Source organism: Rhinolophus sinicus, chromosome 5 (assembly GCF_057876585.1).
Source record: "Rhinolophus sinicus isolate RSI-liver-muscle chromosome 5, RSI-T2T, whole genome shotgun sequence".
In the NCBI taxonomy this organism is placed as follows: Eukaryota; Metazoa; Chordata; class Mammalia; order Chiroptera; family Rhinolophidae; genus Rhinolophus; species Rhinolophus sinicus.
Window position 1 is genome coordinate 82258424 of NC_142505.1, and position 18715 is coordinate 82277138.

General features: G+C 37.6%; 1 protein-coding gene and 1 long non-coding RNA gene across 5 annotated transcripts in view; one reads left to right on the plus strand and one right to left on the minus strand.

Annotated features, from left to right (window-relative positions):
- Positions 1–659: 659 nt before the first annotated feature.
- LOC148758279 (uncharacterized) lies at positions 660–7087 on the minus strand. The gene is made up of 2 exons (XR_016021350.1): positions 6505–7087; positions 660–6396 (listed from the first exon to the last, which is right to left on the minus strand). It is a non-coding gene; the product is annotated as an uncharacterized LOC148758279 (long non-coding RNA).
- Positions 7088–7214: 127 nt separating this feature from the next.
- The window catches only part of ANKHD1 (ankyrin repeat and KH domain containing 1), a 104077-nt gene continuing 92576 nt past the window's right edge, over positions 7215–18715 (plus strand). For 2 of the 4 annotated variants that reach the window (XM_019740239.2, XM_074313638.1), the window contains exon 1: positions 7230–7653. In XM_019740239.2, the coding sequence (XP_019595798.2) occupies positions 7363–7653 (291 nt within the window). In that variant the 5' untranslated portion in view covers positions 7230–7362. Of the gene's footprint in view, positions 7654–18715 lie in introns of all 4 variants that reach the window. The other 2 variants (XM_019740240.2, XM_019740241.3) reach the window with 2 other exon arrangements.

Genomic DNA, 18715 nt, shown 5'->3' on the forward strand with positions numbered 1-18715 from the left:
TTTTGCAATATATACATACATCAAATCATTTTGTTGTACACCTTAAACTAGTACAATGTTATATGTCTATATTTCAGTAAAACTGGGAAAATACAAAGTTTTAAGTTTTAACAAAAAAATAATAAAAATAAAATCTTTTAAGTTTTAGAATAATTTTAAAGAAAATCTGTGAAGATAGTACAGAGTTCCCATATAGCCCAAACCATTTCCTCTATTACCAACATCTTACATTAGATTAGTACATTTGTTGCAATTAATGAACCAACATTGATACATTATTATTAGGTACTTGATATTATTAACTAAGATCCATACTTTCTTCAGATTTTCTTCTTGTTTACCTCATGTCTTTTTTCTGTTCCAGGATCCCATCCAGGATACCACATTATATTTAGTCAATCATGTCTCCTTAGGCTACCCTTGGCTGTGACAATTTCTCAGACTTTTCTTGCACGTAATATCTAAGGTACATCCTATTAACATTACTTATCACTGTTGTTGATCAGGTGGCTGAGGTAGTGTTTGTCAGGTTTCTCCACTATAAAGTTATTCCCCACATCTTCCATACTGTACTCTTTGGAAGAATGTCACTTTGCACAGCCCACATTTAGAAGAGGGGAGTTAATGCTTCACCTCCTTGAGGGCAGAGTATCTACATAAATTTGGAATTCTTCTGCATGGAAGTTTATCTGTTCTCCCCATTTATTTATTTATATCAATCATTTATTTATATCCATATAGACATGAATAGTTATATTATACTTTGGGTTATAATCCAATACTATTTACTTACTCAAAATGTTTCAGTCCACTAGGGGCTCTTTCAGTTAACTCTTGTATCTCTTTGATTTTCCCTCATTATTGTGTGTGTGTGTTTAATATCTTCTTACTTTCTGGCATTATAAGATGCTCCAAGATCATCTTGTATATTTGCTGCCCCAGTCTTAGAATCAGCCATTTCTCAAGAAGCCATGGCTCCTTTTATTGGAGAATGAAATTAAAAACCAAGATCTGGGTGCAAGGTTTGCATGTTGCTACGGGAGTGTTACTATTTCTAGGTCTACTCAGCTAATAGAGCAAGAAAAAAATGTGTGTATACTACCTTGTGTATATACACATACCTATACATGCTTTTATGTGTATCCATTTATAACTATATTAAACTGAACATGAGTTCATACTGATGTCTCCACCTCTAATCCATTACCACATGGATCATTCTAGCCTCCTCCCCTTGCTTATCTGTAATCTCCCACTTCAACAGTGAGAAACTAAGCCCCCACTATCTGCCATCCATTTATATAATTGTTCAATTCCAGTACACATACATAGTGGTTTCAGAACTGTTCATGCATATCTCCACGGGAAACAACTTTATCAACTACAGTACAGGTCTTATGTGCTGTTCATTTTACCTTTAGTCTTAGAGCCAGCACTCAGTTCCAGAGTTACACAGGTACCTTTTTCCTCTGCTCCCTTTAGTGAGACTGTTTCACATTTGTAATACAATTAGATTCTTTGTCATAGTCTGCATTCTTTCCGGAATTCCTTGGCCTACTATATGATTTAAAATATTTTTTCATATATTACAGTTCACTCTGTACCATAAAGTTCTATGGGTTTTGACAAATACATAGTATCGTGGATCCACCATTACAGTATCATGCAAAATGCAGTATCATACAGAATTTTAACACCCCCCAAAAATCCCATGTTTCACCTATTCAACCCTTCCCCTACTTCAACCCCTGGCAATCATTGATCTGTTTATCAGGTTCACGGTTTTGCATTTTCCAGAATGTCATATAAATGAACCATATAGTATATAGCATTTTCAGATTTCTTCCATTTAGCAATATGCATTTAAATTCATCTGTCAAAACAGTATGGTTACCAGAGGGAAAAGGGGGTCAAATATATGGTTACAGAGGAAGACAATATAATGACAAAGCACACAATGCAATATACAGGTGATGTATCATAGAATCAAACACTTGAAACTTATATAGTGTTATTGACCAATGTTACTCCAATACATTTAATAAAAAATAAAACAAAATTCATGTATGTCTTTGCATGGCTTGATAGCATATTCCTTTTTATTACTGAACAGTATTCCATTGCATGGCTGTAACAGTTTGTTTATCCATTCACTTACTGAAGAACACCTTGGTTGCTTCCAGGTTTTTGTAATTAAGACTAGAGCTGCTATAAACATTCGCATGCAAGATATAAGTTTTCAAATCAATGGATAAATACCTAGAAGTGCAATTCTGGATTGTATGTTTAGCTTTATAAGAAACTTCTAAACTCTCTTTCAAAAGGCTGCACCATTTTGCATTCTCACTAGCAATAAAACCATTCCTGTTGCTTTGCATCCTTGCTAGCAATTGGCATTTATTTGGATTTTAAGCATTTTAATAGGTGAAAATAAAAATTTAAAGGACCTTGATATACAATTTCTCTTCAGAAAGTTTGTATTGATTTCTCTGGAGTAACTTTTGTTCATATACTCCTTTGTTCCCCATTTAATCAGGCACCAAGTCATGCTGATTCTTTATGCTTGCTGACAGTTCCTTTTTCTGCATTCTGATAGCCACTCTTCTGATTCAGGCCTTTTATTACCTCACACTTCGACTAAGCTTGTTTCCTAGACTCCAGTATCTGCTTGTTTCAATCCAATTCACACAACACAGCCAAAATAACAACACAAAATTGTAATCTTCCTTTCATAATTTTTATCTTGGTAACTTTGCTTTTTCAAGAACTATGCTGGGTGGCCTATGGAACCAAACTGGAGAACTTCAGTCCAGTATGCAACATTTATGTAACCAAATTTCTCTTTAATCTCTTTCTGATTTCTCTGCATTGACCAAGTTAGTCTTTTTACGAGCCCGAAATACAATTTGAAGACTTTCAATTCTTTGTCATCATTCCTATCATTCCTTTCCATTTGGAATGCTTTATCTCTTCTATTGCCCTCAGTGTCCTAGCTCAAAATGATCATAATCAAAGCTTTTTCCTAAACAAAGTCCATTTTTATTTCTCTTTTACTTCCCATCTACTCAATACTGGAAAATAGCTTGTTGTACTGTCTTGAATGTGATTTTCTATTTAAGACAGTTCTCTATTATTCCTTGTGCATTTTATCTATCTAATCATCAGTCAATAAATATATGCATCAGTGTAATTGAGATGAAATACAATAAATCTGCTTTTATGTTTTCTCTAAAGCTCTTGGCACAGTCCCTTGCACACAGCAGGAATTAAATAAATGTGGGTTGAATGAACAAACAAAAAATTGCAGAACTTTAAAAAAATACTTTATTTAATTTTTTATTACACAAAAAGTATATGTTGACTGTGGGAAAACTAAAAAAGAAAAGCTTAGAAAATACAAATATTAAAAAAAGAGACAAATAATTTTATAAATCTCTGTATAATTCCATTAATCAGAGACAATTACTATTAACCTTGAAAATCTCAGTTTTTATGTGTAACCTACTATATACTTTTTCTATTCATGTATGGTATTTGATTTGAAATGTTGACTCTATTTTGTGATATGAAATGCCTCTGAAGTTATGTACCTTTAAAGTGTACCGCTAAAGGTCAAATGGACAAACAAACTTGCTAGGTCTAAGAGTGTCACACACCAAAGTATACCAGTCACCTGAAACATGAGTTTTGGTATTTCTGATTCCCATCTTGGAGACCTTCCCACCAAATCCTAACTCCTCTCAAAAACCCCATTGCATATTCTCCTTGACATGCTGTCCTTTATCTAACAATTCAAGGATTAAGGAATCCTGACAAAGCCCCAAGGAAGACGATGGATATTTTTGCTCCCTTCTGTCCCCTTTGTTGAGAACTGGAGTGATTTCCACCGGAGAGGCATTTATATACTCATTAATTTTACAAGTTTGGAAAAAAACAACAACAATGAAACTACTCCTGGCACTAAAGGTGTATAATCAAAAGGAGAAATATCATTTACTTACCTCATTCTTGTTGGCTAGGCAGGCAAGGATGGGACTTCTGGTGGGCAAATAGCATATATATATATATATATATATATATATATATGCCCCTTTTCGGGAAGGGTAGGCTCAGTAACAGAATAAACTCTAGGAAACTTTCTGAATAATTTTCTTGGGCTTCATGGTGGTCCAGCTGTAAACATAACTCCTTATTTTTTAAAATATACCCACTTCCTAGATGTTGCTAGACATCTTGCGGGTATATTCAACTATAGCTCAAATATGTGGTAGTCTTCAGTCTAGTTGCAATTTTATGATTTTTCAATTAAACTAATATATGTAAAGCATTTTCAGGAGGATAGAGAGTAGGTTAGAAAGTCAGACATCTGTAGCATTGTTTGTTAATCCCCTCCCCCAAAACAAGGAAAACAATCTAGATGTTCATCATTATAGAACTGAACAAATAAATGGTACACTCAGTCAATAGAATAATACTATGAAGTAGTAAACAAGAACAACAGCTCTTTATGTACTGACATGGAATATCTCTAGAATAAATGAAAACAAAAGCAAGATACAGAAGTGTGTATAGTATGTAGCCGCTTGTGTTAAAAAGAAAAAAATCATAAATTGACATGTATGGGATTTCTTATATATGTATAAAAATCTCCAGAAGAATATTTTAAAATATGGTTTGCTTGTGAGAGGAGATCTGAGTGTTTAGTGGGCAAAATAAAGATTTGGAGTTCCTAACTTCCATACTGGCTGTCAAACTGTTGATAATAAGTGTCTTAGGTAAAGGTCCAGGAGAAAAAAAGATTACTGCTCAATCGTATTTTCCTGGCTATATTCAGGGCTGGTTGCTAGGCACTGAGTATTTTTCTCTCTCATATATACTAGGGAAAATGTATATACCCACATTTCCTTTCTCTCTGTCCTTGAGATTCATTACGTTTGTTTAAAGAATGTAATGAGTTTGTTCAGGGAGTTGCATCAGAAATTATTTTTGTATTAGTGGTAGGAATGACAAGTAGTTCCTTTGTGATGTTGCACCAGTCAATACCTGTTTTTGCCTAAGGATGTATCCATACCAATTCTGGATAATCCAGCTTTGAAGTGGGTTGGGCAGTGCTGGGTTTCTTTTGTTGGTGCTATTAGTTTGGGTTGTGACCTAGTCACATGTCTTGAAAATTTAAACAGCACAGAGGATATGAACTAATTAAGTTCCACAAATTCTAACTAAAGCCAGTGTACATGGCATTTACACCAAAATAGTTTTCTAGAAAAGGTACAAGACTTTTTTCCACTTTCTGCAACTTACTATCTAGAAAGAACATTTACCTAACATGTTCTGCTCATAGAAAACACTTTTTTCTGTTTTTTGTTTTTTGCAATGTGAAATGCCAAAATGAGCAATTACTTAACCAAAGAAATGTTCACAATCTTCAAAATGTTCTTTAAATGTCTGGCAGAATCCGTTTAAAAAGTCAGTTTGAAAAAGTCATTATATTCTTCATACATTTTTCAGATTCCAGTTCAAGGGAGGTGAAATATTAAATATTGCACAATCAAGAAGTCTTTTGTTAAATTTGAGAGAGGGGACAATGCCACATCGTTTGCTTTTAGACAACACGTTGGCTTAAAAATCATATAGACATTCTATGGGTCAAAGGACATTTGCCATACAAACTTCACCAAAGGCCTTTCTCGTGATCTTTGATCATAGGATTAGTTGGAGCATTATTATTTTTAAACCCCTCTTTATTGACAAAGGAGACAGAGATAAAGATAACAGAGGTAGAGGTCCCTAGGAGAGTAAAGATCCCTTTAGCTAGGTAGCCTTGGTTTGCATCAGAAAGATCTGACCAGAATTAGTTTGGTTGGCAAGACCCAGGGGCAGATGGAGGACTCTTGAAGGACGAGTAGCTAACAAAAATGAGTCTTTTAAGTTTGGCACTTTGCTAAGCGCCTTCTGTTATTGCCCAATTTATTCATAGCAGAAACCCAATGAAAGAGGTACTAATACGACTCGCATTTTACAGATGAGCCGCCTAAAAAATCAGAGATTAAACAACAAACGCCCGGAGGTCACACAGCAAGTGACGACACCAGAACTCGAAATTGCTCCAAAACACGCACTCGTAACCACTGCCCCGCGGTCTGACTTCCCGCGCTCTTCGCGGCCTTCCCACCTCCTTTCGTGGGACAGTTCCCAGTACTGAGGCATGGCGCTGTCCAGCCCTCAGGCCCGCCGCCTTCCACAAGCAAGAGAACGCGGCCCCGCGGGGCGATCCCGCCCGCAGGTTGTAGAACTGCCGCGCCCAGCCACGTCCCGGCACGCGGGCGGGCCGAATCGCCTTCGGGCGGCCATCCCAAACAGCACCATGGTCCTCTCAGCTTCGCGCGCTGGGCTCCTCTAGGAAAGGCGAAAGGTGCTCGGTGCAGGACCGGCCCGGTCCCTCACCTCTTGCAGCCCCCTACTCCAGCCCAAAGAGCCTGAGGCAGAAAAGTCAGGCAGCCTCACCTGTCCCAGAAGGGCGACCTCTCTAGTGACTGACGCTCCGCTTTTCCAACCAGGGCCTGGTAGGAAGGTGGAGCCTAGCTGAGACTGATGGCTTCTTCCTCCAATCCCTGTGCAGCAACCCTCCGGCCGCAGTCTCAGTGCCTGGAGGAGAGCGACAGGTGGGCGCTGCATTACCTACGCGCCTCTTGCATACGGGACGTAGAAGTCTCCCCGAGCGCAGGGTGAATTCTACTCCAAATTTCACCAATTGTTGCGAATCGTCCGTCACTTCAGCCATCATTTTTATCAAAAGTGGAAATTCCCCAACCCTTTCCCGTCACCTCAGATGGAGGCGGGATAAATGGTACTCTTACCGGCCAATTGTACCACGCGACGTCCTGTGACAACGTGACCGACACTTTATAACGCCAATGAAGTCTCCCATTGTCAGGGGTCACTATGACTGACCATAAGGCCAACTAATCCACTTTAAGGTCGTGACGCGATAGTCAGAGAGTTTGACCAATAGACGTAGAAAAAGACCGGAAGTCAGTGCGCGGGGAGTAGGAGGCGGGTGTTCGCAACCGCCTAGGCCTGCGCGGGTCAACGCAGCTTTGAGGCCCCGAGCCAGCGAGCGGCGCGTGACGAAGAGCCTGAGCGACGGGTCACCTTGGCCAATGATCTGCAGCCGCTTTGGTGCTGTAGCCAGTGGCGAGTGTGTGGGGCGGGAGGCAGCAGGTTAGGCAGTGAGAAGTTAGTGGCGCTGCTGGGACGGGGGAAAGGAGACGCTTCTTCCTCCTGCTGTTCCTCTCCTTCCCGGGATCAGCAGCGGCGGTGGCCGCGAGTGACTCGGCAGTGTCTCCGGCTCCGCGTGCGACCATGCTGACCGACGGCGGAGGCGGCGGCACCTCCTTTGAGGAGGACCTGGACTCGGTGGCTCCGCGATCCGCCCCAGCCGGGGCCTCGGAGCCGCCTCCGCCGGGAGGGGTCGGGCTGGGGATCCGCACCGTGAGACTCTTTGGGGAGGCCGGGCCAGCGCCAGGAGTCGGTGGCGGCGGCAGCGGTACGGGCGGAGGGGACGCGGCGCTGGATTTCAAGTTGGCGGCTGCTGTGCTGAGAACCGGGGGTGGAGGTGGTGCCTCTGGCAGCGACGAGGACGAAGTGTCCGAGGTACGGCTTCGGGACCCCCACCTTCCACACAGCGTGGGGCATGAATGCTCTCTGGGCCGGCACAGGGCCCGGTCCACCCTCCCGCTGCCCGGGCGGAGTCGTTCTCTGACAGCGATCGGCCCCAAGGAGCAGTGGCAGCGGTGCGGGCCTAGCTGCGCCCTCGGCTTACTCTTCAGCGCGGCTCAAGCCGGACCGGTTCCCGTCACCATCAGTAGACCCACAATGGGGAGTCCTTTGGTCCCTGAGCTTCGCGCGGGAACCAGGACTCGTCAGGCTACCTCCCGCCCACCCCGCTTTGGAGATGGGGGGGGCGGGGTCTTGCTAGAGTCCCTGCCCTTGGTACTGAGAGAGCGAGACAGAAAGGGAGAGAGACTGAGACTGAGAGACAGGCAGAGCTAGCCAGCTCAAAGAGCATTTCCACTACATGCCTCTCTCCATAGTTGAGGGGTTGGACATATATTTGCCTTATGCTTTACCTGTGTATTGAAGACGGGTCGTTAATTCCCTTCTTTAGTTTGAGCCAGGTGAGAATAAATAAGGAGCTCGCTGCTTTTACCCTGAAAAATCACGTGAGTCTTGCACCTGGAACGTTTTGTGAAATTAGACAGGAAAAGGAAGTTCCCGTGCAGTTTTGAACTTCAGAGTAGCTGGATAACTGAACTCTGTATATTTTTAGGCTTGGAGAAGGTGGGGCACCCTATGGACACCTTTTGCAGAGAGGGAAATTAGTTATCAGGTCGTTCGTTTCTTTTAACTCGTGTATTCTGGGCCTTGTTTGGTCTGAGCAACCTAGGATGGTAGGTATCATGTTTTGGGCTCTAAGGAAAAAGGAGATAATTTATATCTGTACATTTTTCCCCCTTCACTGTGGCTTGGATATAATACTGTACTGTGATGACTATTCTAAGTGCTCAGAGTATTCTATTTTGGTTCTAAGGTGTCTGGTTCATCCCCTATGACCAATTATTTTAACCTCTGATCTTGGTGTTAAAGTACAGGGATTTCTCTATGTGTACAGCTATCCTGGCTGTTGTATTTGAGAGGAATAGGAGAAACTGTTTTTATGGGTTGCAGAATATAGTTAGTGTTCAGTTTTACATTCTAGGTCTGAACAGGGGTTTCTTTAGATTTAAAACCTTCATACATTTTGACTGCAACATTTTGCTTTGGAAAAAAACTGTGTTGTAAGGTTGTAAGGGAGCCTAGTCCCTTGAATGTCTGTATCTTTGAATTTCACCTCCACTCTTGGGCTTGTGGAACTCTTTTATCCTTTCAGTGAAAATTGATGAGAGATGAACCTAGAATACATGGTGTACTTTTTACCTAGGAAATAAAATGGGAATATCTTTGAAACTTGTAAGAGAGACTGAAAAGGTTTGCTTTGATCTAAGTGTGATAGAAAGATAATGTCCTTGATTTTCTAGACTATTTTTACGTAATCATCATAGGTGAGATAAAAGGTCACTCATTTGCTTTTACATAAGTAGTATTCTTAAATTTCTTCAGAGGTAGAGTGCTAGTGAGCCTCCAAAGTCATACATTTCTAACTCTTTTGACTCTTTTTATGTCTGGAAAATGAGCTTTTGAAGTAACCATTTCTGTGAGGCTTGTGTACACACACATACACACACACACACACACACACACACACAACACAGCATTTCATTTAGAGTCAGCATACCATGTGGTTAAAGCTATGAGCAGAATCCACACCTTTTGTTGTTGTTTTTTATGTTCATCGTAGAAGTTATTTATTCATGATTCCTACACCCATTTAAGCTAATGGTAGAAGAACCCCTTAGTCTCCTGTTTAAGTTTTCTTTGCCTAAAAAGGATTTAGGTATTAAGCATATATATATATATATATATATATACCCCGTTTTTAGAGTGGAGGTTTCTAGGATACTCAGACAATTTAGCCTAGTCTAAGATGATGTTCAGTGTTTATATAGATTCTTTCTTAACCTATCGAGAAAGTAAATTTTGTTTTTATGTCTTGTTTCGCCCTTATCACATAGAGAAGAACTTCCTGGAGTATCTAGTCTCTGCTGTATAGTACATGTAGTAGGCTATAGTTTATACCTTTGTGAGTGAAATGACCTATTTTGCCCAAGCAAATTTCTTGCCTTTTCTTTTCTCTCTGACAAGATGAGCTGTCTCCTCCCATATTACTCCCTTTGAATTTACAGTGTGAATACCATATATAATGTTCTTCAAAAAATACCCAAGTAGCATTTATGAATAATGCTAAAATCGTTATTTTCCTATTTCATAGATGTTTTTGAGCCAAATATTTAGAATCTAGACATCCAGAGAGATAATCAGTTATTTGTAGTTTGAGAGTGAAGTTTGTTTTATTCTCCAAATGGGGCAGGACTAGGTGAGAAATGAGTATGAAACATAGAGGCCTGGAATATTTGCTCTACAATTAGTTGAAATCATATACATTTGGTATACAGAGGTGTAGATACTCTGAGGACCTCTTTTCTATTCATTATCAGAGCCTATAGCTGAGTAAAAAGTTGCTTTTCTTTGCTGGCTAAGTCAAAAGACCTTTTAGTTTGAGGAAGGGGCTTGGGTCTTGTAAATTTTTTATATTAGAATTGTGCTGCCTTAGGGAATTCCACCCTTTGGGATCTTTGGTTCTCGTTGTTTTAAAAATTGGGGTAAATACGTGTTTTGTATTTCTTCAGGCATAATAAGCATGTTCCTTAGCTGTCAAAGGCTTTGAATAGAAGTTAGAACTTGCATGGATCCTATTGAAATATACCCATTGTTCAGAGTGGAGATCAGGTTGATAATTCTTTAAAAACCAATTTTTAAATGTTAATTTTAGATTTGTAGTCTTTTATTTTTAGCGAGTTAAAAGAAAAATAAAATTCCTAAAGAAAGCACTTTGGTGAGCTTTATGACTCTTAATTTTTCTGTCATAAGAATGTATGCATATACTGTATGTATACATGTCTGACATCCTTTTAAAATTATAAAAATAATATAGTCTTGTGGTGTAAAATTCAACACTATAGATTATATATCTATATATATATATATATACACACACGTATATATATATATATCCTTCTCACCCCTACTGACCCTTCAGATCCCTTTCTTCAGAGGGAACCACATTAAATTTTTTTCAGTGAATTGTCCAGGCTTATATAAGCCTATATATGTGTGTATACACACATTTGTATACACACACTTTAAAGACAGACATCCATTTAGAAATCATGGCTTTATATCATGAGGTTTTTTCCCTTATCTTGAGGCAGGTGCCATATTTAGGTAAAAGCACACAGACATTATATATAGCAATTTAATGCAAATTATATAGCAGATTATAACAAAAGCTTTGTAGGGAATTATTTTTCCTTCTAAAAATTACTTTCAGAGTCAACAGCACAGACCCATACAGAAGTTCCATTTTGATTTTCTCCAGTAGGAGAGGAGATGGATCATTTCTTTTAGGGTTACTTATGATCTACAATCTAGAGCAAGGCTTCTTAATGGCATCACATTGACATTTGGGCCAGATAATTCTTTGTTACGAGGGGCTCTTCTATGCGTTAGCAGCATCCCTACCCTTTACCCACTAGATGCCAGTAAAACCCACCCAGTTGTGGCAGCCAAAAATGTCTCCAGACATTGCCAAATGTGTCCGGGGACAAAATCACCCCTGGTTGAGAACCTCTGGTCTAGAGGCCACTCTTATTGTCAGGGATGGCAATTTTTTCATGAATACTCTGTATTCAAACTTCAGGTAAACAAGGTGAGTCACTGCTTTTAATAGCATCTCAGGGCTTAAGCTCATAACCTGAACAAGAGAGAAATTGAAAAGGGATATACTGAAAGGTTTGACGCTGTAAATTTTTTATTGTATATTTATCATTTCGGGGAACTTTCACTTAAAATACTATATTTTTTTTGAAAAATTCATTTATTGTCCAGGAAAAGGAATTTCTAAAAAGCCTTTATAGGGACTTTGTTCAAGGTAGAAGGGGCTTGATTCCATAAATTGTCACCAGTACTGATAAAATAGGAAATATAACTTGGTATTCTAGTGAGCAAATTTTGGAGACACTGGAGATGTTTACTGAAGGAAAAGTTACCTGTTATTAACTATAACATTTTGTTATACTGCATGAGTATCCAACCTTGCCTAAGTTTTATTCTGTAAAGCCTGAAGACCTTACATATAAAATGATGTGTTGATGACTATGGTTATAAGACTGGTGGGTCAAAACAGTTGTTAGGTATGGGTGGAGGAAAATCTTATTGTGAAACCTGAAGTATGTAGGGGTTTTCTTTTGGTTATTATTTAATACCTTTCAATGGTTGATTACATTCATATAGTTCATAAGTCAAAGTACAATAAAGACAAATGCAGTGAAAAGCCCTGCTGCCCTCTACCATTTTTTTTTTTTTTTTTTTTGCCAAATTTACCTTCATACAGAACCAAAGTTGTAAGAACTAAAATCAATTCTTTTTTTTAACCCACTATAAGTGAACTATTTCAATATATCTACCTTCTTGGACCTTGTTATTTACAATTTTCCTCTCCTGTTGCTTGTTTATAAAGTCATAGAATCTTAGTGATAATCCTATCTCATCTCATTTTTAGGTAACTGCTACCATTTATTGAATGCTTATTATATGCCAGTATCGTACTAGATACTTTCGTTATTTTATTTAATCGTTTCAACATCCCTTTGAGGTAGGTATTATCTACATTTTTATAGAAGAATAAATGTAGGCTCAGAGAAGTGATGAATCCAAAAAAAACCAAAATGGTTAAAATGTTACACAGCTAGTAAGTGGTAAAACTAAGATTTGAATCCATTACTGAATCCAGAACCCATGCTACTATTTTGCTTCTTCAGATTAAGAAATAGGCAATGTTTTTGGTAAACGAATTCTATTTCTCCAATAAACGCTGCTTAGTCCTTGTTGAAGTTTTCATAGATCTAAAGTGAAATGAGAAAAGTAAGGACAATGTAGTGAATTTTTCATAAAGCTATTTTTTCCATTTTTTTCTATTTTGAGATAATACCCTTCCTACTGTTAAAAAATTAATTTTAAAAATATCTGTATTTGACCCAATATCAAATTGGAAACTTCATGTCAGGACCCTGGGTAAAGCTTAAAAGTCTGGACACCATTGACCTAAGTGACTTGCCCAGGATCACACACCTAATTTGTAGATAAAAATAAGTCATCCGACTACCATTCTAATTTTCTTACCTGCTAGATTGTCCTGCTTACTGTTTCTTTTCTGATGCATTGTACCAATGAATTAATTGGTTGCTTAAGACTGCCAATCTCAAACCAGCATATCATCCATAGTTGACCTTGTTGGAAAAATTTTATATTATTTAATGAAATTGGTGACTACCATGTAGATCAATATATTAAGAAGGAAATCAAAGATGTACCATTGAGTATAGGAGGAGCACTATTCTAAAGTAATTTTGTAATTGAACCTACATGAAAAGTTCAGGCCTTGTCATTATTCATTTTAAGATAATTAAGAATATTAAAACTACTGATAGAGAAAAGCATATACCCAACTTTGCACCTTTTCCAATATGGGAAATTTGTTTTGCGATATTGTTACACTAATTTGTAAAAATTAAAATCTGTGCTATTCTGTTGCTAGTTACTGACAGTGTATGGTTCCTATGAATGAAGATCACTTGCCTTACGATTGACTGGTTTACCTTTCTTCCAGACGACTTTACCTAAACTAGGAAGAAATTAAAGCTGTATGTAAGGCTCTTTCTTACTTGCTAGAATGAAATTTAGCAACTGTTTTGTCAAAGAGCACATTTTGTTCTTTCTCCACTACACACACTTCAGTTCTCCAGTTTTTCCCTTAATGGATGCTGTTTTCAGTAGTAGAAAGGGTGTTTTGTTTTGTTTTTAAATGAAGTAGATATCCCACTGTATCCTAGTGGTTTGGGTCACCTGCATTAGTGTGTAATTTTGAAAAGAGAAAGGCAAGTGTATCCCCAGGGATTAGCCCTAGGAACTAAAGAATTGAACAGGAGAATAGTTTATTAAGTTGCCAGGGTAAGTTTGATGTGTTTAACAGTTTGTAATGGGGACAGTTAGATTTAGAACAAGGTTTTTTTTGTTTTTGTTTGTTTTAATATGTGTAAAATAAACATAACATACAAATGACCATTTTACAATTTTTAAAAATTGTGTTAAAATATACATAAGATAAAATTTACCATTTTAAAGTATATTGGCATTAAGTATATTCACATTGTTGTGTAGCCATCACCACCAGTCATCTCCAGAACTTTTTCATCTTCTCAAACAGAAACTCTGTATCTGTTAAACAATAGTACCCTAGGCTTCTTTTCCCAGCCCCTAGCAACCACAGTTCTACTTTCTTTCTCTATGAATTTGACTGTTCTGGGCATATCAAATAAGTGGAATCACACAGTATTTCTGTTTTTGTGACTGGCTTATTTCACTTAGCATAATGTCTTCCAGGTTCATCCTTGTAGCATGTGTCAGAATTTCATTCCTTTTAAAGACCGACTATTATTCCGTTGTATGTACTGTGTTTCCCCGAAAATGAGATCTAGCTGTACAGTCAGCTCTCATGCGACTTTTGGAGCAAAAATTAATATAAGACCCAGTCTTATTTTACAATACGATCGGGTATAATATAATATAATATAATATAATATAATATAATATAATATAATATAATATATAATATATAATACTGGGTCTTACATTAATTTTTTTCTTTTTAATAAAGTCTATGTCACACCAGTTAATATAGGCGTCACGTTTTTTTTTTGTTTGTTTTTTTCTTTTAATTGGGGAAGGGGAACAGGACTTTATTGGGGAACAGTGTGTACTTCCAGGACTTTTTTCCAAGTTGTTGTCCTTTCGATCTTAGTTGTGGAGGGTGCCGTTCAGCTTCAAGTTGTTGTCCTTTCAGTCTTATTTGTGGAAGGCGCAGCTCAGCTCCAGGTCCAGTTACCGATGCTAGTTGCAGGGGGCGGAGTCCACCATCCCTTGCTGGAGTCGAACTGGCAACCTTGTGGTTGAGAGCCCACTGGTCCATGTGGGAATCAAACGCGCAGCCTTCGGAATTAGGAGCAGGAAGCTCCAACTGCCTGAGCCACCGGGTTCGGCCCCTTATATTAATTTTTGCTCCAAAAGACACATTAGAACTGATTGTCCACCAGGTCTTATTTTTGCGGAAACGGTATATACCACACTTTGTTTATCCATTCATCCGTTGATGGGTACTTGGATTGCTTCTACCTTTTGGCTGTTGTGAATGTGCTGCTTTGAACATGGGTGTACAAATATGTGTTTGAGTCCCTGCTTTCACTTCTTTTGGGTATACATCCAGAAGTGGGATTGCTGGATTATACGGTACTTCTGTTTTAGTTTTTTGAGGAACCACCATACTGTTTTCCATAGCAGCTATACCACTTTACATTCCCACCAGCAATGCACAAGGATTCCAATTTTCCACATTCTAGCCCATATTTGTTATTTTCTGTTTTGCTTTTGTTTTTGATGATAGCCATCCTAATGGGTACGAAGTGGTATCTCGTTGGGGTTTGGATTTGCATTTCCCTAATGATTAGTGATGATGAGCATCTTTTCATGTGCTTATTGGACATTGTATATCTTCTTTGGAGAAATGTCTATTAAAATCCTTTGTCCATTTTTAATTGGGTTGTTTTCATTGTTTGATTGTAGGAATTCTTTATATATTCCCAATATTAATTTCATATCAGATATATAATTTGCACATATTTTCTCCTATGGGGGTCGTCTTTTCATTCTTAAAAGTATTCTTCCATGCTTAAGTTTTTAATTTTGATGAAGTCCAATTTATCTATTTTTTCTTTTGTTATCTGTACTTTTGGTATCATATCCATGAAGTCATTGCTAAATCCAATGTTATGAAGATTTTTTCCCAGTGTTTTCTTCTAAGAATTTTATTTTATTTATTTTTATTTTATTATTAGTCTTTAAACTTTTATTTGTTTTAAGTGTTTTTCCAGGACCCATCAGCTCCAAGTCAAGTAGTTGTTTCAATCTAGTTGTGGAGGGCGCAGCTCACAGTGGCCCATGTGGAGATCCAACTGGCAACCTAGTTGTTAAGAGCACTGCGCTCTAACCAACTGAGGTAACTGGCCGCCCCCTCTTCTAAGAATTTTATAGTTGTGGCTCTCACATTTAGGTCTTTGATCCATTTTGAGTTAATTTTTTGTAGTTGGTGTCAAGTCAGGGTCCAACTTTATTATATATGGATATCCAGTTTCTCCAGCACCATTTGTTGAAAAGACTATCTTGTCCCCCGTTGAATGGTCTTGGCACCCTTGTTAAAAATCAATTGACCATATATATGGGAGGGTTTATTTCTGACCTCTCTGTTCTATTCCATTGGTCTATATGTTTGTCTTTATGCCAGTACCACACTGTTTTGATTACTGTAGCTTTGCAGTAAGTTTTGAAATGAGGAAGTGTTAGTCCTCCAACTTTGTTCTTTTTCAAGATGGTTTTGGCTATTCCATGCGATTTCACATGAAATTTTGGATGGTTCTTTCTATTTCTGAAAAAAAAAAAAAAAGCTATTGGGCTTTTGATAGGGATTGCACTGAATCTGTAGATTGCTTTGGGTGAGAACAAGTTTTAATACAAACCTTATGTAATTATTTCATCACAATAGATATTAGCAAATGAAAAGGTTTGAGTTTGACAAAATATTAAAAAGCATCTATAGCAGGGATAGACTAAGCACTCGCTAATGTCCTCCCTGAAGTCATTGAACCCAGTTAACATGGGATGCTGTGCTCTGAGTAGATGTTATTTTTTCCTGATTTGTCCTTGCGTTGACTATTTGTGGTTGATCATGATGCTTCAAATATTCATTAAATGCTAGGAAGAATACTTTTTATCCTTTACATGATTAGAGATGAGTCGTAGATGAGTTTTGGAAGAATTATCTCAATATGGTATTTATAATTAAACCTAGATAAATAAACCTATAGTATTTTCTTTAATGATTTAGAATTGAAAAAGTTTTCACATAGGCATTCTATGAAACCTGAGTTAGAAGGTAAAGGTTTGGCCATTTCAGTTGATACCTTGAATAGTACACTTGAAGACTTTCAGCTCTTAACTTCTAATTAATTTTTTTCTGTGTTTACTTACTTTTCTGCTAAATCTTGACATTTTTATTTTTGTCTTAAAAATTGTACAACTGTTAAATTTAGTAATATTTGAAACAAACTATTATTATCAAAGAGCAAAGTCCCCAAAGGGGCAATAGTCCATTTATATTGGATGCATTGTCTTTTTTTGTTGCTTTTTATTTTGATATAATTTCAAACTTACTGAAAAGTTGCAAGAATAGTATAAGGAACTCCTCCCCTATACCCTGTACTGATTCACCAATTATATTCATTTTGTCTCTTTCTCTCATTAACAAATAATTTATTTTTTGAACCATTTGAAAGGTGCATACGTCATGCCTCTTTACCTGTAAAATCTTCAGTGTACATTCCCTAACAACAAAGACATTTTCTTACATAACCACAGTGCATTTATCAAAATAGGAACTTAACAAGTTTCTGAAGTATTTTTCAGATTCAAATTCCCCAAATTTAAAAAATATAATTCACACATCATAGAATATACTCTTTAAAGTGTACAATTCAGTGGTTTTTAGTGCACTCAGGAAGTTGTGCAACCATCACCACTGTATATTTTAAAACATTTTTATCACCCCCAAACAAAACCTTGTACCCATTAGCAGTCATTTCCCATTCCCCCCTCCATGCAGCCCCTGGTAATCACTTATCTACTCTCTCTCTGGGTTTGCCTCGTCTGAGCATTTCATATAAATGGAATCATACATGTAGTATTTTGTACCTTGCTCCTTTTACTTACCATACTGTTTTTGAGGTTTCTACATGTTGTATCTTTGGAATAATACTCCATTTTGTGAATATACCACATTTTGTTGATTGATTGTTGATTGATGACATTTGGGTTATTTCCACGTTTTGGCTATTATGAATAATGATGCTATGAACATTTGTGTACAGGTTTTGTACATATCTTGCAGTTCTCTTGTGTGTATACCTAGGAGTAGAATTGCTTGGTCATATGATAACTATGTTTAACTTTCTGAGAAACTGCCAAGCTGTTTTCTATAGCAGCCTCAACATTTTACATTCCACCAGCAATGTATGAGTGTTCCAATTTCTCCACATTCTTGCTAAATTTGTTAATATATATTTTTTGATTATAGCCATCCTAGTGAGTATGAAGTGGTATCTCGTTAAGGTTTTGATTTGCATTTTCCCAGTGACTAATGAAGTTGAGCATCTTTTCGTGTGCTTGTTATATATTTTTGTGCCATTTATATATTTTTTGAGAAATTCCAAATCTTTTTCCCATGTCTTGATTGGTTTATTTGTCTTTTTATTGTTGAATTGTGTTTCTTTTTTTTAGGAAAAAAATTACATGTTCTGGATACTAGTCCCTGAGATACATGGTTTGCAAATAGTTTCTCCCATTCCGTGGGATGTCTTTCCACTTTCTTGATTGTGTCATTAAAATTTTAAAATTTTGGTGAAGCCCGATTTTTATATTTATCTATTTTTTTCTTTCGTTGCTTGTGCTTTGGTGTTATGTCTAAGATACCATTGCATGATCCAAGGTCATGAAGATTTATGCCTGTTTTCTTCTAAGAGTTTTATAGTTTTAGCTCTTACATTTAGGTCTTTGATCCATTTTGAGTTAATTTTTATATAAGGTGTGAGGTAACGGTCCAACTTTATTCTTTTTTTTTTTTAGATTTTATTGGGGAAGGGGAACAGGACTTTCTTGGGGAACAGCGTGTACTTTCAGGCCTTTTTTCCAAGTCAAGTTGTTGTCCTTTCAGTCTTAGCCGTGGAGGGTGCCATTCAGCTTCAAGTTGTTGTCCTTTCAGTCTTAGTTGTGGAGAGCGCAGCTCAGCTCCAGGTCCAGTTGCCGTTGCTAGTTGCAGGGGGCGCTGCCCACCATC